Consider the following 25,937-nt stretch of genomic DNA (forward strand, 5'->3'; position numbering starts at 1 on the left):
GGTGGGCCGGTGCCTCAGCCCGCGTCAGCTCGACAGCTATCCCTCCATGCTCGTGTTCGTGTCACCGAGAGTGGTGCGTGTCAAACGTCTCTAATCTTCTTTAGAACCGTAGTTTAAAAGATTGTTCGTATCCCATTGCTAATATTTAAAAATACTAACTTAAGCACTAATTTATTTAAATAGAAATAATAACTTAGTTGTAGCTTGTTCAAACAGAAAATGCTAGCGGAATAGGTTTAACTTTATCTAAAATTTAAAAACTTCAGCAAAAATATAAATAATAAGTGTTAAAATTTAGTATGTAATTTTAGTCCATCTTAAATAAATAAACTAAGAAGAATTTTAGAGTCCTGATATACGACAATCAGTGCATATTCCAGGGGAAACGGAGGAAATAAGTCCTCTTTTTACCAAAAAATAAAGAATATTTGGTTTGAGTAATTTACAGTAACTCCCGGTTAATAAATTCTTCCTTGCGGCTTCGGAGGAAAATAAAAAACGCACGCCACGTAGTCACCCATCCCCAACGCAATTCCATCCTCCTCCTCCAAATCCACCCCGAACTTCCGACATCCCAACGGAGCCCCCTGTTCCCGGCGCGATCCGCCCCTCCCCTTGCTCGAGCCTCGAGGCCAGCTGCCCCGAATCGATCGAGAACGCCGGGTTCCGCAGCCGGGATCGCCCAAAGGCGCCTGCTTTCCGCCGAATCCGCCGCCGCCATCGTTGGTGCGCCGGGGCCGGGCCGTCGAGATTCCGGCGTGAGGTGTGGTTCCTGACTTCCCGCGCGCGCGGAGAGGAGCGCCCGCCTTCCGGCCATGGCGTGCCGGGGATTCTTCGAGTGCGTCCTCAAGCTGCTCAACCTCGTTGTCATGGCGGTCGGGCTGGCCATGGTGGGCTACGGCGCCTACCTGCTCGCGATGTGGCTGCAGGTGGTGCCGCCGCCGGCGCCGCCGATGCCGCCGTCTCCGGCGCCGGTGGCGGTGGCTGCCAGCGGCGGGCTGGTGCGGCTCGGGAGGCCGCTGCTGCTCCTGGTCGATGCGTCCGCCCTGTCCGCCGGAACCGCGGAGAGGCTCTCCAGTGCCTGGTGCGTGCGTGACGAGTGATCTCCTCTGCTCTCTTTGTCTATGTATAAAGCTAGGATCTTTCATGTGTTCATGGCGCATCTGTGTTTTGTTTAGGAAACGCAGTGGACACTATTTTAGATGCTTAACAGTTAACACCCCCGCATGTTATGTATAGACAAATGTGGAATCTTGCAACTTGGTAATCACTCAGTTGCACGTAGTCGTGGCAATAATCTGACATAATAGTACAGTATGCGGTGGAGTACTATAGCCCCACGTACAGATCTTCCTTTCCTTTTCTGCATTTTTTTCAGGTGTTATCCTTTAGCTAATATATTATTTCCTTACTGTATTGGGAATTCGCCATCATGATTTTTTTTTCAATTAGTGTTCTTTTAACTTTCATACTGTGCTGTGGTCTTAACTTTATGGAATTGATATACTGTGACAAAACAAGAGATGTTAGCAAGTCTGTTGTTGAGCTACCAATCTGCGTGCTTTAATTTTTGCTCCTCATAATAATGTTCTGATCTTAATAGGATTACTCAAGTAAGGATTATGATTACAATCGAAACACTGTATATGCCATAGTCACGTGTGAAGTTCCACTATTATTAGGGTGTTTTGCTTTGTGTATCATCTTTTACACACACTTTGTTTTGAATCTTTTGCAGGTTTATTTTTGCGTTCATTGGTGTTGGTGTTGTACTCTTCATCACATCAATCTTTGGTTGTGCCGGAGCTAGGAATGGATGCTGCTTGTCTATTGTATCCAAATCAACTCTAGATTTATATTTATAGTCTCCAATTTGATTGCTGTTGTTGTTACTGTCTCGTCAACTATCAAGTAATTATGCTCAGTGGAGAAAGGAATAGAATAGTACTACTAACTAATACCAATATATAGAAATAACAATGAACTAATATATAGATAATCGAAATTGAAAAGAATTGTCTTTTTCTATATACTTCCCCCATCCTGTTGCTGCTGCAGGTCTTATGCTTTCGATCGGATCATATAGATATCAACCATAATATCATCAATATGGATTCATATTTCAAGGCACATCAAACTGTAGGAATATTGTTTGACTGACATTTTACGCAAGATGCAACTAGATGTTCAAAGGCTTGATTGATTAATTGCAAAAGGTTTCATGTGTAGCTTCAGATTCTATTATGTTCCCTATTTATTGATTCTGATAGCAGTCACCCATTAGCAACATGCCAACATATCCTACCTTATTTTCTGTGGTTGCGTACCATGCTTCCTTGACACTCCAAACAGTATTCATTCCTCATTATTTTGTTCATACTGGTAGAGCTTGCTGCAGGAGGCTTCATTTTCTTCAACCATAATTGGAAAGAGGTGTATACACTGTACAATGAGTCCCTTTTTTGTTGTGCGTGATTTTTCTTCTTGAACTTACTTTCTCATTTGGACTTTGCAGGTGGTCCCAGTTGACAAAACTGGTAACTTTGACATGATGTACAGCTTTCTGAAAGAGAATTGGAGAATTGCAAAATGGGTTGCACTTGGAGCTGTTATATTTGAGGTAAAACAGCTGTCCATCCCTTGAATTGTTAGATTTCTGTATAAAAGCATTCAGGACAAAGCACTTTTGCGCATGCATTAAGTTTGTTTTACATACCTACATAGAGTGCATGCTCTAAATTTGGTATCACAATGTAGTGGCAATCATCCAATTAAAGGCAACAATAATGTTAGCAGTAGGGGAATTATGAAATGAAGCAGAGCTCCTGCCTTCGTGAAAAAGTGGTAGGGATTTTACAGCTCAGAACAGTGTTGTTCTATCTACTTTTAGAGTTATTTCGGGTAAAACAGTTTTAAGAAGCTTATAGAAATGTATCCTAGTGATATGCTTATTAAGAGAGTTTAAACAGGATGGTCCCTCTTGAGTCTTGACATTTTAATATCCTCTTTATGCTGCTTCTCTTAGTTCACTCCTGCTTGCTTCAGTACAGTTTTTTTTTGTTGTAGGTTAATAGGTTCTACTCTTACGGAAAAATAAAGTAAATTCCATGCTTTCTAATTTTGCACATTGATTTTAGGTTTGTCTCTTTCAGGTTACTTTCTTGATTTTTCATCACTAGTGTTACACAAAAATAGGTGTGTGTTTTACCATGGTATAGGTCACCACACCAAAACCTAAACATATATTTTCTAATATTTGGTAGCATGCTTACTGGCATCAAATTGTTTCAAGTCTGGTACATATGAACATGGACCTATATGGGTAACTGCATCAAACACAGTAGTAATGCTAGACGACTTGAATGAACCTGATTAGAACAAATTTGGAAAGAGTTGAAATTTCTGGTGAAAGGATGTCTATTTACAACAACAACAACAACAACAACTTAGCCTTTTGTCCCAAGCAAGTTGGGGTAGGCTAGAGATGAAACCCACAGAAAACAAGAATAAGAAACACAAAAAGTACACAAGCCAAAGGAAGGGTTAGGGGTTAAACAAAAAGTAACAAAGGTCACGGTTCAGGTACATTAATTGCTAATCTCCAAGCGCTCCTATCCATAGCTAATTCCTTAGCGATATTCCACTCCTTAAGGTCTCTCTTAACCGTCTCGTCCCAAGTTAGTCTAGGTCTACCTCTACCTCTCTTTACATTATCGCCCCGCTTTAGAACTCCATTACGCACCGGCGCCTCAGGAGGCCTCCGTTGTACATGTCCAAACCATCTCAACCGATGTTGAATCAACTTCTCATCGATAGGTGCCACCCCGACCCTATCTCGAATCTCATCGTTCCGGATTCATCGTTCCGGATTCTATCCCTTCTTGTATGCCCGCAGAACCAGCGCAGCATACGCATCTCTGCTACACTCAGTTGCTGGACATGTCGCCTTTTTGTAGGCCAACATTCAGCACCATATAGCATCGCTGGGCGAATCGCCGTCCTATAGAACTTACCTTTTAGCCTCTGTGGCACCTTCTTGTCACAGAGGATGCCCGAGGCCTGCCGCCACTTCAACCACCCGGCTGAAATTCTATGTCTAACATCTTCATCAATGTCTCCATCTTTCTGAAGCATTGATCCTAGATACCGGAAAGTATCCTTCTTGGCCACCACTTGACCTTCGAGGCTAACATCCCCATCCTCATGCCTAGTCGGGCTAAAGTCGCACATCATATACTCGGTCTTGGTCCTACTCAGTCTGAACCCCCTCGACTCTAACGTGTGTCTCCACAGCTCTAACTTCATATTAACCCCTACCCTACTCTCATCAACTAGCACCACATCATCAGCAAAGAGCATACACCAAGGGATATCACCCTGTATGTCCCTTGTGACCTCATCCATCACCAAAGCAAATAGATAAGGGCTCAATGCTGACCCCTGATGTAGTCCTATTTTAATTGGAAAGTTACTGGTATCGCCATCACATGTTCGAACACAAGTCATCGCATCCTTGTACATATCCTTGATGAGGGTAATATACTTAGTTGGAACTTTGTGTTTTTCCAAGGCCCACCACATGACGTCTCTCGGTACTTTATCATACGCCTTCTCTAGGTCAATAAAGACCATGTGTAAGTCCTTCTTCTCCTCTCTATATCTCTCCATCAACTGTCGTACTAAGAAAATCGCCTCCATGGTCGACCTCCCAGGCATGAACCCAAACTGGTTTTGGGTCACCCTTGTCAATCCTCTTAGACGATGCTCGATAACCCTCTCCCAAAGTTTCATCGTATGGCTCATCAGCTTAATCCCCCGGTAGTTAGTACAACTTTGAACATCTCCCTTATTCTTGAAGATCGGTACTAATATACTTCTCCTCCATTCCTCCGGCATCTTGTTTGACTGGAAAATTAGGTTAAAAAGCTTAGTTAACCATACTACCGCCCTCTCGCCCAGGCATCTCCACACCTCAATGGGGATGCCATCGGGACCCATCGCTTTACCTCCCTTCATCCTCTTCAAAGCCTCCCCGATCTCTGCCTCCTGAATCCTCCTCACAAAGCGTCTGTTGGTATCATCAAATGAGTCGTCCAACTCGAAGGTAGGACCCTCATGTTCCCCATTAAACAACTTGTCGAAGTATTCTCGCCATCTGTCCTTGATCTCCTCATCCTTCACCAGAAGTCGACCTGTCCCATCCTTGATGCATTTGATTTGGTTTATGTCCCTTGTCTTCCTCTCGCGGGTCCTAGCTATCCTATAAATGTCCTTCTCTCCTTCCTTCGTACCTAGCCGTTGATACAGGTCATCAAAAGCCTGACCTTTCGCTACACTTACAGCTCGCTTTGCAGACCTTTTCGCTAATCTATATCCCTCGATGTTGGTTGCGCTCTTGTCGAGGTGAAGGCGTTTGAAACACTCCTTCTTCTCCTTAATAGCCCTTTGCACCTCGTCATTCCACCACCAAGTCTCTTTCACTTCCTGCTTGCCTCCCCTACTCACACCAAACACTTCTGAGGCCACCTTCCGAACACATGTCGCCATCTTTAGCCACATATCATCTACATCTGCTCCTTCTTCCCAAGGCCCCTCGCCTAGCATCCTCTCCTTAAACGTCTGAGCCTCTTCCCCTCTAAGCTTCCACCACTTCGTTCTCGCAATCTTGGCACGTTTGTCCCGGTGGGCACGTACCCGAAAACGAAAATCCGCCACCACAAGCTTGTGTTGGGGGACAACACACTCCCCAGGTATCACCTTACAATCTAAGCAGGCACGTCTATCCTCTCTCCTAGCAAGGATAAAATCGATTTGGCTCGAGTATTGTCCACTATGGAAGGTCACTAGATGGGACTCCCTCTTTCTAAAGAGGGTATTCGCTAACAGCAGGTCGTAGGCCAACGCAAAATTCAAAACATCCTCCCCCCCCTCGTTCCTACTACCATACCCGAAACCCCCGTGTACTCGCTCATATCCTACATTAGTCGCACCCACATGGCCATTGAGGTCTCCTCCTATGAAGAGCTTCTCACTGATAGGCACGGTACTAACCATGCTATCAAGGTCTTCCCAGAACTGACTCTTGGAGCTCTCACTAAGACCTACCTGAGGAGCATAGGCACTGATCACATTCAGAGCCAAATCTCCAATAACCAACCGCACTAGGATAATCCGGTCGCCTTGCCTCCTAACATCTACAACTCCATCCTTAAGGCTCTTATCGATCAAGATGCCTACACCATTCCTACCCGAGGTTGTCCCCGTGTACCAAAGCTTGAAGCCAGAACCCTCCACTTCCTTCGCCTTCTGGCCCTTCCATTTAGTCTCCTGCACGCATAGAATATTTACACGCCTCCTAATTGCTACATCGACTAGCTCTCTTAACTTACCTGTTAGAGACCCTACGTTCCAACTACCTAGACGAATCCTAGTTGGCTCGGCTAGCTTCCTTACCCTTCGCACCCGTCGAGAGAAATGCGAAGACCCTTGCTCATTTTTCACTACACCCGGGCGCAGATGTAGCGCGCCACAGAGGCTGCGACGACCCAACCCTTGCTCACTTATCATCGTACCCGGATCACGATACGACGCGCCCCTAAGGGGAAGACGACCCGGCCCTTGCCCATTTAACACCACACCCGGGTTCCGATGTAGCGCGTCGCTAAGAGGGTTACGCCCCAACGAATTTCTTATGGGTTTCATTTCCATTAGAGTGGCTGATTTTTTACGCTGGTTCGCCAAACCTAACACAACCCTCCACATTTTCTCATCGCGGGCTTGGGACCGGCAACGGCAGTGTTAAAAAGGATGTCTATTTAGTGTCTGTTAAATTATTTCTTGCATTCTCATGGTGCTATGCCTCACCATTTTGTTTCTTAGAACTGTAATAGTATCACAGCATGCAATGTTTCAATTGCCAGAAGTAAAAGCAGCAAGCTGTTTCTTGTTCTTTTTGCAGGCATTGCTGTTCACTGTTGCTATCATAGTACAGTCAGGCAATCAAGCTGATTATGACAGTGATGACGAGTACATCGGCCCGAGGTCTGGAATAAGGCAGCCATTGGTAAATCAACATCAGCAAGCTGCTGCTGATCCCAGGGTGCCCAATCTGGACTACCGCCCAATCCGGAACGATGCATGGAGCCAAAGGATGAGAGAAAAGGTGCAGGACTCTCTTATCGCTGCTTAAGCTTTTATGGCATTCATGTGTTTTCTTTGTTTTGCTCACACCGGTATCTTGCGTTTGGCAGTATGGGGTGGATAGCTTCGATCCAAACAGGTTTCAACAGGCCACGATATCTCCTGCAGAGCAAAGAAACCGATGTACAATTCTCTGAGGCTTGGTTGATATCAGGCACTAGTGATTCCAAGTTTATATCTAACTGTGCAATTACATCGGCTCCTGGATAATGCATGCCTGGTTTATCCGATGTTGCCATGTTGTGTAGAATATGGAGAGTTTTGCCTTTGCCTGCCTGTGTCCGTTGGTTTGCAGGGTCAGAACTCCATACTTCTACTGGAATAGGCACTGAATCTGCCGGGGTTTTGTGATAAGTAATGAACCTAGTTTGTGTTTCAGATAATGTTTCAATGTGCATAAAACTTTTGTCTGTGAAGTGATTTTCACTATATGCACCATGTTTAAACCAGACATGTTTGTTACGCCAAAACTTCACATTGCCAGAGATCTCTATGCATGTATGAATGAAGATGCCGAGCCTTCTGTTCTTGCAATAATTGAGCTTGGATGTGGCGACAGAGCATATTCTATTATTGAAAATGGGTTCTGTTGATATGGTCCAAAAAGTGAGATGTTCCCTTGTCAAAGATCATTGAAACGTGAACCACAGAAACTAGTCGCCTTACAGATCAAGATCTGACTATGAGCGTCTGGTTTCGTGTTGATAGACGGTAGAGATTAAGACTTAAAATCGAGGCGTTGTGCCGTCTGAGAGAAGGTTTAGGTTTAGGGGTTGGTGTTCAGGTTAGGCATTGTGCCGTTTGTTCCTCAACTGCTGCTACTATACTGCTGACTCGACTGAACCCCATCTATTATGAGACTGATTCTGCTTTTATCAGTGTGTCTTGTCTTCTGAGCTTTTGCATTATTTTCTCTGAACTGTGACAAGGCATTAGTGTCAATAAGTGGATCAGTGAACACAGACTGATAGTCCTAGTCAGCATGAATGATTCACCGACCTCTGCCGTACCTGCAGAGCTGAATGGAGCCATATGGCATCACTGCTTGCTGTTGCTGGGTGAGGGTACCAAACCTGCAACTGCAGTAATAGTTGGACAATAACCAGAGGGACGGCGCCCGGCAGTTGATTAGTCCTGTGTCCCAGCAAGCAACAGTGTTTCTCTGATTGTGGCATCTGGATGGTGGGTGCCATGTTTGCATGTCTCCTAAAGAAGTTTCAGATAGACAGAGACAGCAGTGTCAATGCTTGTTCATGCACCCGTTCTTCAAGAATTGTCAAAAACCATAAACCATAGTAGAAAAATGGTCTTCAGAAAATGGAGTGAAAAAAGTTAGATTTGAATCAAATGCAGTCAGAAGGAACATTCAGAAATTCAGAAACACAGAAAACACCATAGGTTTATGTATATGTCTCATTCAGTTTTACAGACAAGTCGACGAAGTTGAGCACTAGTTATTTCCCAAAACTCTCATTATTCCGCGGTCTCGCCAGGTCCATCGAAGGAACGCAGAATGGATAGGAAGAATGGAGATAAAGGAGGGGAAAAAATTGCTTCAGGGAAGAACTCTATACATGTGCACTCAAAGCATCCTTTTCAGAAGCTGCCTTCATAGGTGATCTCAGTATTTTCAGGAACATCAGCTGCTGGGCTTCTGCTCTGCACCAGGTGAGGCCTGAGGGGAGCGAAAACTGGGGTTAATACAGAGAAATACATGTTGCTTTACAGTGGCAATAGAACTGAAATGATGTTAGTGTTATACAACATGTACAGTTAAGAGCACTCTGATGAATACTTACCCCAACTGATGTCACAAAATTGCAGACTGCACATTTCACAGACCTAGCGCCATACTGGTACATAAGCAGCATACGGCAGTTCCCGCAGTTTACATGCGCGACTTGATTCGCTGAGACAGAAAATAAGGGAACAATTCATCACTTGCAACGTTTAGAATTGGTCAAGAATTCTTTATCTTTCTGAACTCTAAACAACTGATAGAATTTCTCTGCTTATGAGAGTTCACAACTTGATGAATGGGACTAAAATCTTTGTGCATTTTTCAGCAAAGGTTTGCAGACTAAAATAAATGTATGAGATATTCATTCAACTTCAGTGATTCTAGGATATCCCTATCAAACTTTTCAGATTCTGAATAATAATCTATTTTAGTGAATGGGACTTCCAGATAGGCCAAATCTGTGATGTTAAAATGTTATTGGCTGATTGCAAGAGTTTCCGGCCACAGAATATATTCTTTTCAGAAGAAGGATTTTGCAAACAGGTATCAGAACCACGGAATATACTAGTTGCAACTGAGGAAGAGGAGAAATATATAGTAGTTTTATTGGTGTTCTACCTTCCATAGCCAGGTTAACAGTGTGGCAGCAAGAACATTGTACACTTGTCGCGCCACGTATGTACATCAGGAGAGTGTGGCATCCTCCGCAAACTAGCTGTGCCATCTCAGTTCCTGCGCAAAATCCAGGTGGCAAATTTACTCCACAAAAGATGTATTTGAGGCCAGCAGCCAAATGCTATTACAGTATTGCTGCATCAGCAAATTTTCAGAAAACTGCAAAGCTTCAGTGGGCAAAGGTTTCCTGTTTGATCTCCCTACACTATCATGAAACCTGCAACTAGATCTCTGTACTGAATAAAACTTTCATCCCCTATGCCTATACAGTTTGCAAGCTGCAAAATTTTATTGATACAGAATACAGCAAATGGCACTTCTTATCCTGATAAAAAAGAACAGAAAGAATGGACAGTATGACAATAATTCTGCACAAATGTAGCTCAATGTTCAGATGCCGCGTTACTCGCAGATTCATCAAACCAAAATGTTCACGCGCGTACCCGGAGCCGGCACGGCGGTGACGGTGCTGCAAACTGCACAGCAGACAGACGTCGCACCAGCTGGATACATGAGAAGATTCCGGCACCCGGTGCAGACAAGCTGGCTTTGGGCCCCTGAAAATTGCAGGGCAAAAGACACTTCAGTATGTGAATTTACAGCTACCTATAATCGAAATCTCTGTTTCAAAAAAGGCCCCTTTCATGCATTGCAACATCCTAGTCAGCAGATAAACCTCTACAGTTCATTCCGGCAGTTATTTTTTGTTCCATATAAGAACATAAGAAAAATTCACAAAGCAGAAGGAAGGAACTGCTGCAAGTTCTGAACCAGGAATTGCAAGTTCTAGCCCAAATCAAGCAGCGTATCAAGTGTATGGCATACATGGCTTGGTAAAAGAAACACCTTTTTTCTAACATTTCCTTGGTACCGAACAACTTCTGACATGCAAAGAGAAAATTATCTTCTGTACATCTGCAGTGGTAATTGGGGGCAAAAAAAATTTACCATTGGGGGGTGTGAATGGCACCGGAGGAGTTGGATACGGGGCAAGGGGAACCGGCATTGCCGTGCCGGCTGCCTTATCCGACGACGCTGCTCGTGGAGATCTCGCAGATTCCGGAGGCTATCAGGCGTCGGAAACAGGCTGCTTTGCCCTGCATGAAACCCTGGGCAAAGTGCAGGAGGCGCCGATGAGAGAGCAAGAAAGTCTTCAGCGGTGAACTCTGAAATCAGTAGAAGTTGCAAACAAAGTATACACTAAAAGTGCTTCACTAGCAACAGGAAACTAGAGGATTTCTTTGGAGAACAGAAATTGCTTCTCCAAATGCACATCAAGTGCAAAACTTTTAAGGTTCCAGTTCCAGAATCTCATCAAGTCCGGTGCTTCAGTCATATGAACAGAATAGCAGAAAAAAGAACTGCTCCACAATCCACCAGCTCGGCCAAAGGCTATTTTGAAAAGGCAACCAAACTGGAGCAAATCTTGCTAGTTTGAAGAGATTAAATCTCCTATTTTGGATGTCCATGAACAACCACAACATTCATGAAAACCGTTTGCCATTGCTGGCCTGATAGAAAATGAGCAGAGCAAGTTCAGGATAAGGCAAGGGGTTAAAGAAGTCACAACTAATCCAGTGGCCCAAAAGAACAAAGGAATGCTTGCCATCTCACATAGAGAACAGGTAAAGAATCACCAACAAGACCGGAGCAGGGCAAATAAAGAAATGGAAAAAAACAAATCCTAAGATGCAGTTGCCAACCAATCATCAAAGAGCAAGAGCAAGGAGGGAAGAAAGAAAACAAAGAGCAGGAAGGGAAGCAGCACCTAATAGCAATGCTTATGGCTGTCGCATGCATAAGAGCAGTTCATGGGTTAGCACATCTCTCTCTATACCTTGCTCTTGCCAACCCGTTTGCCATTGCTGGCCTGATAGAAAATGAGCAGAGCAAGTTCAGGATAAGGCAAGGGGTTAAAGAAGTCACAACCAATCCAGTGGCCCAAAAGAACAAAGGAATGCTTGCCATCTCACATAGAAAACAGGTAAAGAATCACCAACAGGACCGGAGCAGGGCAAATAAAGAAATGGAAAAAAACAAATCCTAAGATGCAGTTGCCAACCAATCATCAAAGAGCAAGAGCAAGGAGGGAAGAAAGAAAACAAAGAGCAGGAAGGGAAGCAGCACCTAATAGCAATGCTTATGGCTGTCGCATGCATAAGAGCAGTTCATGGGTTAGCACATGTCTCTCTATACCTCCCTCCCTCTCTCTCTCTATGTGATACAGAGAGGTTGAGAAATTTATAGGGGAGAAGAAAAGAAGACAGAGCATATCATGGGTGGCCGAAAAGGTATCTAAAAGCTTCTCTCGGCTTACAGGAACTTTTTTTTTGTGCTCAAAATAAAATGTAGCGTCTGAATTTATTTCCAATTTTTTAATGTTAATCCATTTGTAGTGTCCAGTTCTTAAGAAACAAATGCTTCCTCAACACAAGTGTATAAAATTTTGAAACTAAATTTCGATAACCTATGCCTCAACGATTCATTATAGTAAAGACCATTGAGATATCAAAAAGCATAAAAGAAGATCTATAGTTTCCTAATAAATGAGGGGTGAAACTTGAAAGATTGATATAATGACTTAGCACAGTAATACTCAACTCAACTCCTAGACCATAGAATCAGTCATCAATTTGCTCTCTCCAAGTATCCTAGTCATCAACGATGCAATACTACTTTCCACAAAATTGGTACATGTCGAAACACTAAAGCATAATTCAACTAACTTGAGAACGACGTCAAATCAATGGATCCCATGTTTCAGCCCACCATTTTCAATATGATGACTAGGCAAATAAAACCGCAAAGAGAAAGATGAGATACAATTAGAAAAGGAAAAAAATCTAACATCAATTCTTCTTCGAATGATTAACACACCCGCGTGTTTATGAAATTCCTTTACACTAGAAAACAGCACTTTTTCAAAAAATGAACCTCCTAAGCATCGAAGATTTCAGGTTGATGGTCACAAAACAAAAAACCACCCGAATTTGTCCATCCTTGCATCGTGTGGCCCACCCTTGCAGTGAGATGAGATTAGATGCCAACGCAATAGTACTTCACGTTTGGGATGTAGGTAGTGGCTGAGGAGATGCCACGTGCACACCAGACAAGTCACGAGGCTCGTACAAAAAATCCTGGGGCCACACACGTTATCACACAGTAAAAGTGCTGTGCTGTGGAGGGCACACGAACTGTCCTCACCGTCCATTTGCATGATGGGCTACCCACTTCTCCACGATCATAATGCAGCTTTTTTTAGGAAATATAATGATGCAATTCAAGCAAGAAATTAAAACTAAATCATGCTCTCAATATTTTGGGAGTCGGTCTCGCCAGAATTTTGGTGAGCCGGACTTGTTCAGCATTTGTGTTGTATTATACAGCTTTCCGTTCAATCCATTTTTCAGTACCAGGAGGGGTGTGATCCCCTGCCGGTTATGAATATAAAAAAGTAGAGTTTACAAGAGGAAAGCAAAAACAAGTGTTAGATTACAATGAGCCTCTAGCCATTGTACAATTCCTGGGAAATACTTTCCTTTCCCCCTATGGATAACCATTCTAACTATAAAGGGTTTTGTGGGGTTTAGGTTCGTGAAGCTGCTTCTTTAGTGGTTGTATGGTGATGGCGTTACGGCAACAATTTCTCTGACCTGGTGGAGCTTAGTGACAACATGTTCATATTTAGGTTTCAGTTGAAGAAGGAAGATGTAGGCCATTGGATCTAAAAACTGAGTGCAAGTCGAGTCTAAAAGACCAGAGTGGGCTTCAGATAGACCCTATATTAATAGTGGACCGATTTAATGAATGTGTGTTGATCTCTACTATGTATGCAAGACAAACTTCCCCCAAGTTATTTTCATAGAGAAACTTTTAGAATTATGAGCATAGCATTAAAGGATTATATGGTTGTTCTTCTGTTAAAGTAGAAAATCACAGTCTCTAATGATTTTTTAGTTTGTATTGTCCCGTAGTTTAACAATTTTTGTTTCTGTAGTTTATATGGATACCTTAAGATTATTTTATTTAGGTTTTGTAAAAAACATGAAAGCATAATCATACGATGTTACATTCCTATGATTTTATTGTATACATGTCACACTATTTTTCGCAATATCTAAGACTATGCTTTTTAAGAGCAATGACACAATGTTGCATGTCTATGATTTATTTCTATATCACGATTGAAAAATTGCCTAGGCTACACATGGCACGACCCATTTTCTGTCCAAGATAAAGCCAGCTAAAATATTTAGTTTTGTTTGGAACGTTCGAGTTTGTATTTAAAACTTACGTAAATGCAACTTATAAGTGGTAGCGATTGAAAGTTCGTATTCTTGAAACAGAAATAGTTTGTTAGGTCTGACTCTGTTGCTGAGTTTTCGTCCATTCAGCTAAGTACTGGTTAACTTTTGATCCGGTACTAAAGTTGCTCTGGAGCCATTTTAGTACCTGGCCATACCGGCGGTGTCTTAGTCTGGTATAAAATGACACGGTTATTTAGTACCGGTCAATGACACCATCCAGTACTAAAAATGATGAAATTTAGTACCAGCAGGTGTCTTGGCCCGGTACTAAATGGTCCTCTACGGTTACTTCTCCCACTCGGTCACATGTGATGCATAGGTGGGATGGTAAAGAAGCTACGCACAAAGTCGGAGGTCGTGGGTTTGAATCCTCGTGACTGCGCATGTGCATTTATGCGTGAAAAATTCGTGTGCCTTGTGACTGTAATATTTTTTGGATGTTGCGTGTGTGCGGGCCTCCTAGGGTTCGTAATATTTTTTTTATTTTTTAGCGTGAAATCATTTAGTATCGATCGTGATGTCCGATACTAAATGTACGCCCATTTTGTACTGTCCAGCCTATACGAGGCGGGGAACCAGTACTAATCGGAGGTGCTAGGATTTCTAGCAGTGCTTTTGACATACTCTAAAGCATGATAAGAAAGATATACAATTATGCATACCATACATGCAAAGCATGTGGATACCTAGGCTGATTGAACATTCTAGTTAAGTCAGATAAAGTTGAAATGGAGTTGAATCCTTTTTTTTTGAGAGAGAGAAAAATGGAGTTGAATCTGCTTTTGTCCATTTGCTGTGGTAACTGGGACAAAGAAGGGGCGAGTGGCTGCCAACGGGCACGTCTCCATTGGTAGATTCCCGTGATCTCTTGGGCCCCCACATCTGAATTATTGGAAGACCCTCTGTATCTACGCAGCATCTCGCCATCGTGAAATCATAAGCATATCCTCCCGCACAATCCTGAAAAATGGGAAGCAGGAAATAGAGATGTACGTAGCCGAACAAGACGAAAATTGAGAAGTTAAGACCTCAATTGTAAAAGGAATTTGTGAAAGAAATGATGTTTCAAGTTGTTTTTCCAATGTTTAAAAAGATAGTCCCGTTTGAATTTCTGCGTTCCAAATGTATGCTCCTGATTTGCATTTTTTCAACAAATTCACCTTTTTCTCTTTTGTTATAGCATAATCAGCATGGGACTGCTATTGACTGCTGTCACTGTTCAAGGTGCCCTCTTTTCAGGGTCATGTGAAAGCAGAACACAGCACCATAGAAGGGCTTGGTTTATTTGCCCAGGGACAGAATGACATGCTTGCCCCAGCAAACCACCCACTCCCAGAGTGGATAATGGGATAAGGCCCAGGCCAGAGATCCAACCCATTGCTGTCTCAGCACAGTACCCTCCCCGGGGACTCCTTTGGTGAGCAAGACTTTCTTGTGCCTGAAACTCTGCAGGCAAATGTCAAACTCTGCACAGTCAGGCCACTGTGTCTCCACACACCAGGAACAGTGTGAAGACTGGAGATGAGATGCAGACAGGGACATCAGATTGCCTGCCTGAGTGCCTGCCACTGATTGATCTTTTCTTCCTCTTCCTTTTATGAAGTTATTTTTTTCCATTTCTTTCAAAGGACCTGCGGGTGCTTAACCATGTGATTATCGTCGTCATTGCCTTCGTCATCCTCATCGTCTCCTAAAACCGGAGGTTCTGTACGAGCTGGTTAATGGCGGATGCAGACACCTGTTGCGACGCTTTTGGTAGGCTAGCTGTGGCTCGTGGGGGCTCCAGGTCAGGTCCCTGCCAGCACCCTTCGAATCAGCTGCTGTTACTTTCCCTGAGACCTGACAGTGAAAACTGAAAGCAGCAGGACTCATCCATTTACCTTTCCTTTTTACAGGTCAATCGAGCTCCGGATAATTAATTTCTTCTTCTTTCAAAAAATAATTACTTTCTTCTCTTCTCACGGTTTCAGATGTGCATATATGATTTTGTCAGAGATAAATTTTCGAACCAAAGGTTGATGAGTTTTCTCAAAAGTTTGACAATGACTGCCGACGGATTCGGTGCAGATTTGAGTGCTTCGTGATTGATGAACCTATGAACCGAACACGTGGTGGCCGCTGCCGTAATCTCAGCAAACTGAAGAGATGATCCGGGTGATGCATGTCAAATCACGCCCAAACCAGAGGGCGGCGCACACAGAATGTGAAGCTTTTTCCACTTTTCAGAAGTGATGAAACCCAAAAGGGAGAGGCGGATAAACGAGAGGTTAATCGCCGTAATCTGGACCACTAATTCCAGATTTGCTGGACGCCGGCGAAAATATCGGCGAGGGTTCTTCCGTTGTGTGGTCAAAACGGCCGGCGAAAGGCACCTGTTAGATTGGGATGAGATCGAGAGCCAGCGCGTGAACATTCGCCATGAATGGCGTCCGGCTGAATCTCGGGTTACATCAGACTGCTGTCACAGCTACGCAAGAACGAATGAAAAAGAAAAGGGTAAATTCAGTCATTGCAGGAAAATTCAGCCATTTTGTTTAGTCATTTCATGATTGAATAGATGCTTAGAAAAGACGTAGTTAAAAAATGGATCAAGCGTATCGTGGCAAATTGGCACCCATATACGAGGAAGCAGCATGTGAGTTTGCCGGACTCGAACCTGCATGGGCTGCTATGCCACGACAGCAGCACTATGCTGTCAGCGAAGCCCTGATTCCTTGTTCGTCTGTAAGAGAGAGGGGAGAAGAGAGAAAATTGACGCCGGAGCTGGTTGGAGCTCTCCGAAACGGACTCTTCCGCTCACCAGTCACCGCTGTACACACAGTGATGATCCATATGCTAGGCCAGTTGGCCACTAGTCAAAACAACAGCCTCCCAATGTCTTTTTTTTTAAGGATAACCTCTTCTGAATTCTGAACATTGCATCTTGAATTGAAGCCTCTGAAAGCTGGTTCTGAAATGAACAGTTGCAACTGTACCTGGTGCCATTGGAGGGATGGCAAAGCACAGGATCTGGCTGTGTCTCGGCTTAATTCCCTTGCAGTCCCCTCCCCAATCAGCCAGAAACCCTCCACTGTTTCCCCCGATGCAGTTGGCGTGTCAGAGATCAAAACCCCAGCACGTATCATATACAATGAACCTTTGATGCTCGAGATGAATGAACACAGTTGAGAGAAAACGATGCATATATGCGTGACGAGCACACACACACACACACGAAAAAAAACTACGTTTCATGCAGAATTGTTCTTGTTCAGATGGCCGTGCAGGGGTAGGGAGGGACCATGCAGTGGCCGGCACACTCCGCACCGTCGGAATTCCCGGCCGTGTCGCCTTCCGGTCCCCGGCCCGGCGACGGCGAGCGACAGCCACACGATCCATCGCCATAGGCGCCTATGCGGGGCCGTGTGGAGGCGTGAGGTTCGTGTGCTGTTACACTGGCAGTTTGGCAGGGAAGACGATGGAGGGGAGTCCATGTCAGGGACTCTCAGGGGCGAGGTAGAGTGACCCCATGCCTGGCCAGTGGCCACTGGTGACTCTGCCCTGTGCTAGACGTGTCCAAGATTTTTGAGCCAGGGAACCGCGGCAGCTTGGAGCACTATGAAACAGAGGCCACCAATTTGGTGCTGCTGACCTGCCGTGCCAGCAGCTTGGTTCCATCTTCCTCGCCTCCTATTTGACAGTGTTCTTCAGATTTGTCTGCTGAACTGTTACGAGCAAATCAAAGAACAGTACAGGTTTTGCTGCTGAATTGTTACAAGCAGATCAAAGAAGATCGAAGCACCTGGCATTGGATCATTATTGCAAGTTCAGAACACATGTGGTGCACTAGTGTTAGTCACAAGATGTGCTGCACTGAAAGTCTGAAACTGCTACAGGTAGGTTTCTACTTCTTTGTTTTTTTTACAGTTAAGGGGCATGATATAAGACATGGTTTATGCTCTGAAAATCTTCCAATATTGCACCTGTCCAGCTGGATGCTCATAAGACGGGCTTTAGGCCCAAATTGTCTTCACTTCAGATTTTTCTCAAGGACTGAGTATGATAGCAGCTTAATTCTATCAACTTGCATGGGACCTCTCCAAATCCTTGAGTGAGAAAGGAAGATGCTGACCCCCTGAAAGCTACTCTCTGCCGCGCCCTGCTTCCCTCCGCCGGGTAATCTGAACATATGGTTCAGAAGGCTAGGTAGAGATGCTTCAGGATCAACCACGGTAAGCTGTAAAAACAGCTAAGTTACAGTAGTTAAATTAACTATAGACTCTCACTGGAGTTCGACAGCATTCCCTGATCAAGCATTCAGCATATAAATCACTGGACTGATGCTTGTTTCTTGCTTATACATGCTAGTTAACCATGCAGTGTAGATCTTACTATGATTTTTTTTTTCTGAAAAAAAGGACAGAGTGAGGAGGAGGAGGGCATTTGCAAGCACACGTGATGGTTCTGGATGAATCGGTTAGGCACCAAAATAGGGCGCGAGGGACCACTCCATTTTCCTTTGCAAATTGAAGGACACGGCCAACGCCATATCCAATCCAGGCCGGGCTCGTGCCCAAACAAAAAGGCCACCATGCAGCCCTTCGTCGCCTACTACGTCTGTCTCTCTCTCCACATGACCACATATGAGATGCCATGGCCGTGGCCCGTGGACCACATCCACTGAAACTGAAATGCTCGGACTCTTCTGTTTCTGTGTGCTACTCTCTCTCTCTCTCTCTCTCTCTCTCTCTCTCTCTCTCTCTCTCTCTCTCTCTCTCTCTCTCTCTCTCTCTCTCACACACACACACACACACACACACACAGAATTCAGTTCAATTCAGGCCGGACTCGAATTTTGGGCTTATCTACGGCCCATATATATTTAGCCCAATTTATGGGCCCATTGATGTAGCTTTACGGCGGCCCCCAACTAGAGGGAGAGGAAAACCACTAGAACTACTGTCAGCATCGAACGTAAGATCAAATCAGGAACAAGCGAAGCCAAATGGCCAAAGAATCTACTAAAACAGAAGAGGTCAAGAAGAATCAAGTTTCATCTTAAAGGGGAGAACAAAGGAGAAGAATCGAGTTAATCCCAAAATGGAAAGAGAATAGAATCGCCCACCGACATTAGTTAGGGTGTGTTTGGACTTTGGAATGAACCAGCTTTTTTTGTTGTTGTCTAGATCCACTGCTTGATTTTAAATTACCATTGTATTTTAATTACTTTCCGAGGAAGCTTTCCAAATAGTTACAAAAAGAGGAAGAACGAAATGGAGCAAGCATGTGTGCCCATATCTCCATGCTCAGTTTGCAAAGGATTTCAATGACAGCAGCAGCATGTACTCCATGGGCAGCAGGCAGGCCTTGGTGAAAAAGGTTTTACCTTTATATTGCCCACAGCAAAGGTCTGTTTTTTATATGATAATAACGCTTGGGTTTCTCGCAGTGTTAGCCTAAACAGTAAACGCTAAACAGTCAGTCACCTACCGTTTAGCTATTTATTCGGACTAAACGGACAATTAAACGGATTAAATAGTCATTGCATGGGGTAAACGGCTGATTAAACGGACACGGCTGGCCACTGTGTAGTGTTTACACGGCGTGTACATGGGCTAAACGGCCGTGTAGGCGAAGAGTGGTTTCTCGACAGGTTGACCGGTTGAGACGCACGCAAATGATTACCAAGGTGTGTATCGCTTGTGAGATAGGAGTAATCGATTTCTACAGCATACAATTAAATATAAGAAGTTTACAAAACCAAAATTGGCGAGATATATGCATGCCATTGAATTATTTTTCAAATGCCTAACTCTGTAATCAAAATGATGGGATAGAGAACAATGAAGGGCGCGGCATAAAGTGAACTACAAGATCATGCCCAAATTGCACTGCTTAATGTATAGTAAATATCTAAGACTTGCTGATGCTGAATTCGCAATATCTGCATACTTTTTTTATTTTAGTCATGCATGTCTGGTGTATTAACAACTACGTAATCTTTGGAGCTAACTGAATATGTTGTGAGTTTGGGGTATGTGGCATAGTATATATAATAATATATAAAAGTGTAAATATATATACATTTGAGGCATGCCCAAACTTAGTTGGAGTAGTTCATTTTTTGAATGAAACCAAATTTGTTATTGAAATAGCTATAGTGACCTTGCAAGGACAGGATACAAATATGCTTACTGGATGAACAGGAGACCTGCGATCAAATTAGCAGTAAGTGTCGATGTCTACCCAATTGTAGGCACATGTGTAGCGCACTGTAAGCGCTTACTTTCACTAATCAAGCACAGCATTGCTTGTCCACTAATTCGTGGGCATCGGCCGCTTTGCATGCGCGCACACACATGGAACAGCGGGCTGATCTCGGTTAGTTCCCAAAGCGAGAAACTGATGGGACAATTTTGTTCAATTTTTTATGCCTTACTGTTACCTTTCGGTACACTGTACCTAGCAGAATCTTTTTGACCAGATGAGTTTAACAGGATCTGTGAATATATATATAGCGTGCAATTAACGACTACTAATCTAGTAGCTATTATGCAGCAGATACTAGTAGCAGCTAGATAAAGGCAAAGTAAGTGTGCATGAAATGACAAGCCATAGCTAGGACAGATATCACTGCAAACATATATGGTGTTGAGAATCGATGGATGGGAAACATAGCAGGAAAGTATATGCATAATTCGATCGAATTCGAGGAGATTTGTTGTTGTATCACGGCTAGCATAAAATGCACTCATCAAAATACTAGTAGAATAACTAGCATGCAGTTCCCAAAGGGCACAGAAAAGGCCATTTTTTATAAAAAAAAATGTAGGGTTTTAAACCCGGCTTAAATCTACACACATAGATTCAAACCATGGTTGCTAGCTCCACTACACAATAACAATAAGCTAGCCAACTAGGGGACAGCCAGCTCCCGTAACAAACTTGACCAGACACGCACAAAAAGAACGGCGAAGGAATGGAGGAGAGATGTCGGTCATGAAGTGACACCAGTGAAGTGAAGTGATGGGGAGAGGGAGAGGGAAAGAGAGAGAGAGGTGGTCAACTGGTCATGTACCCCCGGCCGTTTTGGGGTAGGGGCAAGATTCCAAAACGGTCATTTCATGGCTTCAAAAGAATCAGTCATAAAGACTTCTATGGACGACGCCTCTAGCAACCATCGTCATCATGTTTTTGTACTTCGCATGAAGTGAGATGATATAATTAAGGTGTACAGATCATCCATCGGCTTGCACGCGCACACGTGAATCCACTAAAAATATCATACACACACAAATATATATTAATCCTAGGAACTAAAATTATCATACACACAAAATATAAATATTAATCCTAGCAACCGTGTGCATTATGTGCATATTTTAATTTTCTTCATGGGCCCTCATGCCAATATTATTGGGATTACAGGAAAAGAGCAGCACCTGGCCAGAGAAGTCTAAATAACTCTTCACAATCTTTGATCTGGATGAGCTAGCAATGCAAGTTTCTGAGCCAGAATACTGTCTCATGGATATGCAGGCATGGAAGTTAGCAAGGTCAACTTTGGAAACCCAGGAATTTGGTGGGAATTCAACACTTCTAAAAATGGGGTTTCAAGGAGCCTAAATTACAATATGTTTTTTCTGTGTTTTCTAATATATAGTCTTTATTCTTTTTGCACCTCCCTTTGCCCCATTTCTTAGCTAGGATGTAGATTTCAGGGGAACAGGTTAAAATAAAATAAAATCTATAGATGGGATCTATAGTTAACAGGGTATTTATTGCATTTGCATAAGTTTCCTAATTGCACATTCTCTCTTCTCTCTTGGATAATTTCCAGTATGTTCAGCACACAGTGCGCCTAGACATTATTAGTTATCTCACAGGTGTATCAGGGATCTGTTTGCAATGCATGCAGGAACTTCAAATAATCAATCGTATGTAGGCTGATAAACTACACTGACAATAATCCTGCAAAACTCCTGGATATATCAACTCCATGCAGCGCCTTCGTTCTTACATATACAGCATATATTGAGTTCTACTACTTGAGGTACAGATTTGTTGAGAAGTATTTCGACATTCTTCAAAAAAAATTACTATATCCATAGTGCTATGAACTGAAATCATTTTGCTTCTTTAGTTAATCTAGCACTGTACCCTACCCCTTCTCTTTTGAGCAAGAAAAAAGAAGCAATGGTCACACCCAATCTAAGGAAAAGATTGAATCAGGTAATTTAATGGAACATCTTTCTTTTCCTTGTTGCATACTTCACTAATAACTAATTCTAATTAACATAGTCTTCCCTCCAATCACGTATCTAGGTTAATATAGTTGGCATGTGAACGTGGATAAAGTACAAGAAGGACGATCTTTAGCTTGTGCTACGCATAATGCTCGAAACACTGTACTTGCAACATAGCAGTAAGGTGGTAGCGAAAGAAATAGTAAAATTGTGCACACAATCAAACAAAATAAAGAAACAAATTTGAATCCTGTCTATGCACAGTTATCTGAATCTGTTGCAATGATAAAAAAACCAAACCTATTGATTTCAAACATTATTATAAAAGATGTAAGCAACTAAGAAATTAAACATGAGCCAAAAGGTACTGAACTACTGGTAGGAAAAGAAAAACAAACAGATCAACACCTAGTCGATCTTTGCAAATAAAGAGGTGATGCAATCGCCTGACAAACAAAACAAGCTTTGATGATGTCCCGACACAATAAGAATCCATGTGCCCTGCAGCACTATTCTACGAAAATAAATGAGCTCGAACATCATCGATTCCAGGACATAAACAACAGCACTAATTTTGATCAATTTATGAGTGCATGTCCTCGATCACAACACTTGGTTCGAATTAACAGCAGAGACACTCGACTGATCAAGAATCAACACAATCAACAAGTCCCATACAGGTTAACACCAAAAACATCGGACAGAGATCACAACAGTGGCGCCACAAGAGAGAAGAACAAGCAAGGGAATGAACGATGGAGAGAGATGAAGAGATAGATGCTACTTGGTTGTTGTTGTACATATCCATGATGTCCTCGTCGCGCGCGCGCTCTTGCCGACGCACCTCACCGGCCGGATTGGATCCGTCAAGAGAAGGGCGGCCTCCCGACACCGCCGCCGGGGGCGCCAGGCCAGCCGCCGTTCCCATCCATCGGCATTGGCGGCATCCCCATCGGCAGGTTGAAGAACGGAAGCCCACCGGCTGCTGCCGCTGCCGCGGCGGGGTCGTTCCCGAACGGCACGCCCGGCTGGTCGCTCCCCGGGGGTGCTGGAGGGGGCACGTCGTCGCCTTCCTCGAGCGGCAGCCTCTCGTAGGCGACGTTGCTGAACGACGCGGCCACGACGACCACGGGCCCCGCGGCGATGAGCGCGCCGGCCACGCTGCCACCGACGACCTGCCCCTGGCCCCCGGCCAGGAACGCGGCGAGGCTGGTGGCCCCCGGCGGCGCCGGGGGCGGGAGGAAGGAGCCCGCGAGGGAGAGTATCTCGAACCTGCCGTGGAGCGTGGCCACCGCCGGCGAGGCCGGCCCGGTCTGGGAGGACTGCGGCTGGCGCAGCGTGACGTTGGCGACGGTCCCGGCCGCCGAGAGCACGCAGACGCCGCGCTGCCGGCGGCGCGCGTAGGCGGTGAGCGCCTCGAAAACGTCGCACCCGGCGGCGACCTCGAGGATGTGCGCCCGGAGCGCGTTGGCGCTCTCCCTGGTGATGATCACGGGCGGCTTGGGCTTGTTCTTGGACCCCGGCGGGCGGCCGCGCGGGCGGCGCGCGACGATCTCCCCGCCCCCGATGCCGGCTCCTCCAGCCGTGCTCGGCGGACCTCCACCCCCCGATCCCGGCGACAGCGAGTCCTGGCCGTCGTCGGAGCCCGCCGCTCCGCCGTCATCGTGGTGAAGATGGAGGGGCTGGTGGTGGTGGTTCAGGTAGGAGCTGGTGCCCAAATCCAGGCCTGCCATCTTTCTAGGGTAGGAGAAGAGCTAATTATAAGTCAGTAAGGAGTATAGTAGCAAATAAGCTCAAGTAAAAATAATGGCTACATAACAGTACCGATAATATTAATAATTGGCGACGCAGGAGAAGATGTGGTGCTGGTGATGATGATTATGAGAATAGTAGAGGCGACGGGGAAGAAGGAGAGGGGTATGTGAGAGGCCAACGCTGCTCGGGTGTGTTTCTTTAGGGTTTGTGTGGTGCTTGTTTTCTTGGAGGAGAGTAAAGAATGGTTTTTGGGATGTGGGGAGAGAAGAAAAAGGAGCTAGCTGAAGCTGCTGCTGCTGCTGCTGCTTGGTGTTTCTTTTTATTTCTCCTTTGTTAATTCATCCTGCTTGCTGATGGTGCTTGTTCATGTGGATTTGTGGGCATATATTTTGGGAGCGAGGGGAAAGCTAGGAGCCCAGGGAGGCCGCGCCGGCCGGGGGAGAAAAGGGCAAGAAAGAGATGGGGCAATGGTGCAGGACGAAGGAGGCAAGGGGAAGATGGATGCCGGAACCCAATGGGCGCAAGAGAGAGAGAGGCGACAGGGGGAAGGAGAGAGGAAGTGATGGCAAAGGAAGATGAGAAAGGGATAGGTTAGTGCTGGTCTTTGGAGTTGATGGGAGGAGGAAATATAATACAGGAGCTAGAGAGAGGAGGGTGATGGGCAAGGTCGCCCGGCTAGCGCGGGACAATGCCATGTGGGGTCAAGCGCCTCCTAGGGCCCGCGTGTCGGTCACTCATGGGCTGTGCGTTGGAAGCTAAGTGGCGTGTATAGGAGTAGCGTGCTCAACTTTAATTTTCTTGAGAGAGAAGGATGATACAACTTAACGTTGATGCTTATGCACGCAAGTGGGGGTGATTAGTTTAATGGTGCAAGTTGGCATATTTTATCAGCCCTACACCAAAGTGTTGAGCTGAGGCATTTGGGTGTGTGCATTGAGACAATTTCGGTTTAAGTGGGGGGCATGTGGGACTACTCAATGCCTTGAGCACAGGTGCATGGGTGGCTTGAATGAATGATTCCAAAGTGCCACTCCTGTCTAGCTAGTCCAGCTTGGAATATGGTTGTCTTGGCTACCCTCCATGATTTCTTGCCAATTAGGAGAGGTTAGGTTAGGTTTAGGGTTTCCAATAGCTAGGTCATGTACACATTGTTGTTTTCTTTGCTGGTTTAGTGGAGGATGGGGGCAGCTAACATTTTGACCACCACAGTAGTTCTGTATGCAGTACCCCTAGTATATGCATGATTATCTTTCATTTACTTTTGCCATGCAGTTAGTGGCCTCTCTCTCTGATTTAGCAGTGGTTTTTACACAGCATTAGTTTGCTGATTACTAAGACATGTGTGACGAAGCTTGATATAATGATCTAAATTCTGGTGTACATGACTATTCTAATATGAAATGGAGCTACTACAAATGTTAATATGTATATATGCAAATGTGGTATTATTTACAATGCATATAGCAAGTAACTCGGGCAGGCAGAAAGTATTAAATGGAGCACGTTGCTACCCTATTAAAAATTCATACCATGTTCAAAATTGAATGTGCACACAGCTACTAATGGACGACTATTTAACTGACATGATGGGCGTTCAACATGATGGACAAGAAGTCAAGTTGTCAGAATCAGATGACAAACACACTGATCTTTTAACTAACTTCTCATGATTTTAGTCCACTCATCTCTGATTCTTCAAAGTTAATTTTAGGTTGGTCAACCCGTTGATGGGAATTTAATAGAATGACAGATATATGCCGGCATGTTAATTCGTGAGAAAGCATCAGCATCAGGGTTTTTTTTTTTGTTTCAAAGCAGAGATGCATGGATCCTGCTAACTAATTAATCTAGAAAAAAGGAATATGTATATCAGTATACATGAAGAGTTATTTACAAACAAAGCAGTCTTTATTAATACCCGGCCCAAAGATACATTAAAATTGGAGTTCTACTAGGCAAATATATGTTTATTTACACTACTTTGTTAATGTCGATGTATGATTTTGTCCGCACTTGATGGGTGATGAATATTCA

At 44.3% G+C, this 25,937-nt stretch overlaps 3 protein-coding genes across 7 annotated transcripts; 1 reads left to right on the forward strand and 2 right to left on the reverse strand.

The window, feature by feature from the left end:
* Nucleotides 1–486: 486 nt before the first annotated feature.
* LOC112896628 (tobamovirus multiplication protein 2A-like) lies at nt 487–7,737 on the forward strand. The gene is made up of 6 exons (XM_025964659.1): nt 487–1,084; nt 1,739–1,832; nt 2,353–2,433; nt 2,516–2,620; nt 6,959–7,162; nt 7,251–7,737. The coding sequence occupies exons 1-6, from the start codon at nt 816–818 to the stop codon at nt 7,335–7,337; spliced, it is 840 nt and encodes a 279-aa protein (XP_025820444.1). The 5' UTR covers nt 487–815; the 3' UTR covers nt 7,338–7,737.
* An 811-nt stretch (nt 7,738–8,548) lies between these two features.
* On the reverse strand, nt 8,549–11,894 carry LOC112896629 (protein LSD1). Of its 4 annotated transcripts, none has more exons than XM_025964664.1 (7): nt 11,744–11,762; nt 11,385–11,486; nt 10,565–10,725; nt 10,060–10,173; nt 9,560–9,673; nt 9,000–9,109; nt 8,549–8,875 (listed from the first exon to the last, which is right to left on the reverse strand). In XM_025964664.1, exons 3-7 carry the CDS (start codon nt 10,620–10,622, stop codon nt 8,840–8,842), a joined length of 432 nt encoding a protein of 143 aa, XP_025820449.1. In that variant the 5' UTR covers nt 10,623–10,725; nt 11,385–11,486; nt 11,744–11,762; the 3' UTR covers nt 8,549–8,839. The 4 variants fall into 4 exon arrangements, with proteins under 4 accessions (XP_025820449.1, XP_025820447.1, XP_025820446.1 ...); XM_025964662.1 differs by lacking the exon at nt 11,744–11,762 and adding an exon at nt 11,590–11,608; XM_025964661.1 differs by lacking the exon at nt 11,385–11,486 and having other exon boundaries at nt 11,744–11,894.
* A 10,781-nt stretch (nt 11,895–22,675) lies between these two features.
* On the reverse strand, nt 22,676–24,441 carry LOC112897359 (AT-hook motif nuclear-localized protein 23-like). Of its 2 annotated transcripts, none has more exons than XM_025965644.1 (2): nt 23,973–24,441; nt 22,676–23,881 (listed from the first exon to the last, which is right to left on the reverse strand). In XM_025965644.1, exon 2 carries the CDS (start codon nt 23,879–23,881, stop codon nt 23,015–23,017), a length of 867 nt encoding a protein of 288 aa, XP_025821429.1. In that variant the 5' UTR covers nt 23,973–24,441; the 3' UTR covers nt 22,676–23,014. The 2 variants fall into 2 exon arrangements, with proteins under 2 accessions (XP_025821429.1, XP_025821428.1); XM_025965643.1 differs by having other exon boundaries at nt 22,676–23,885.
* Nucleotides 24,442–25,937: the final 1,496 nt, after the last annotated feature.

Source organism: Panicum hallii, chromosome 6, assembly GCF_002211085.1.
Source record: "Panicum hallii strain FIL2 chromosome 6, PHallii_v3.1, whole genome shotgun sequence".
In the NCBI taxonomy this organism is placed as follows: Eukaryota; Viridiplantae; Streptophyta; class Magnoliopsida; order Poales; family Poaceae; genus Panicum; species Panicum hallii.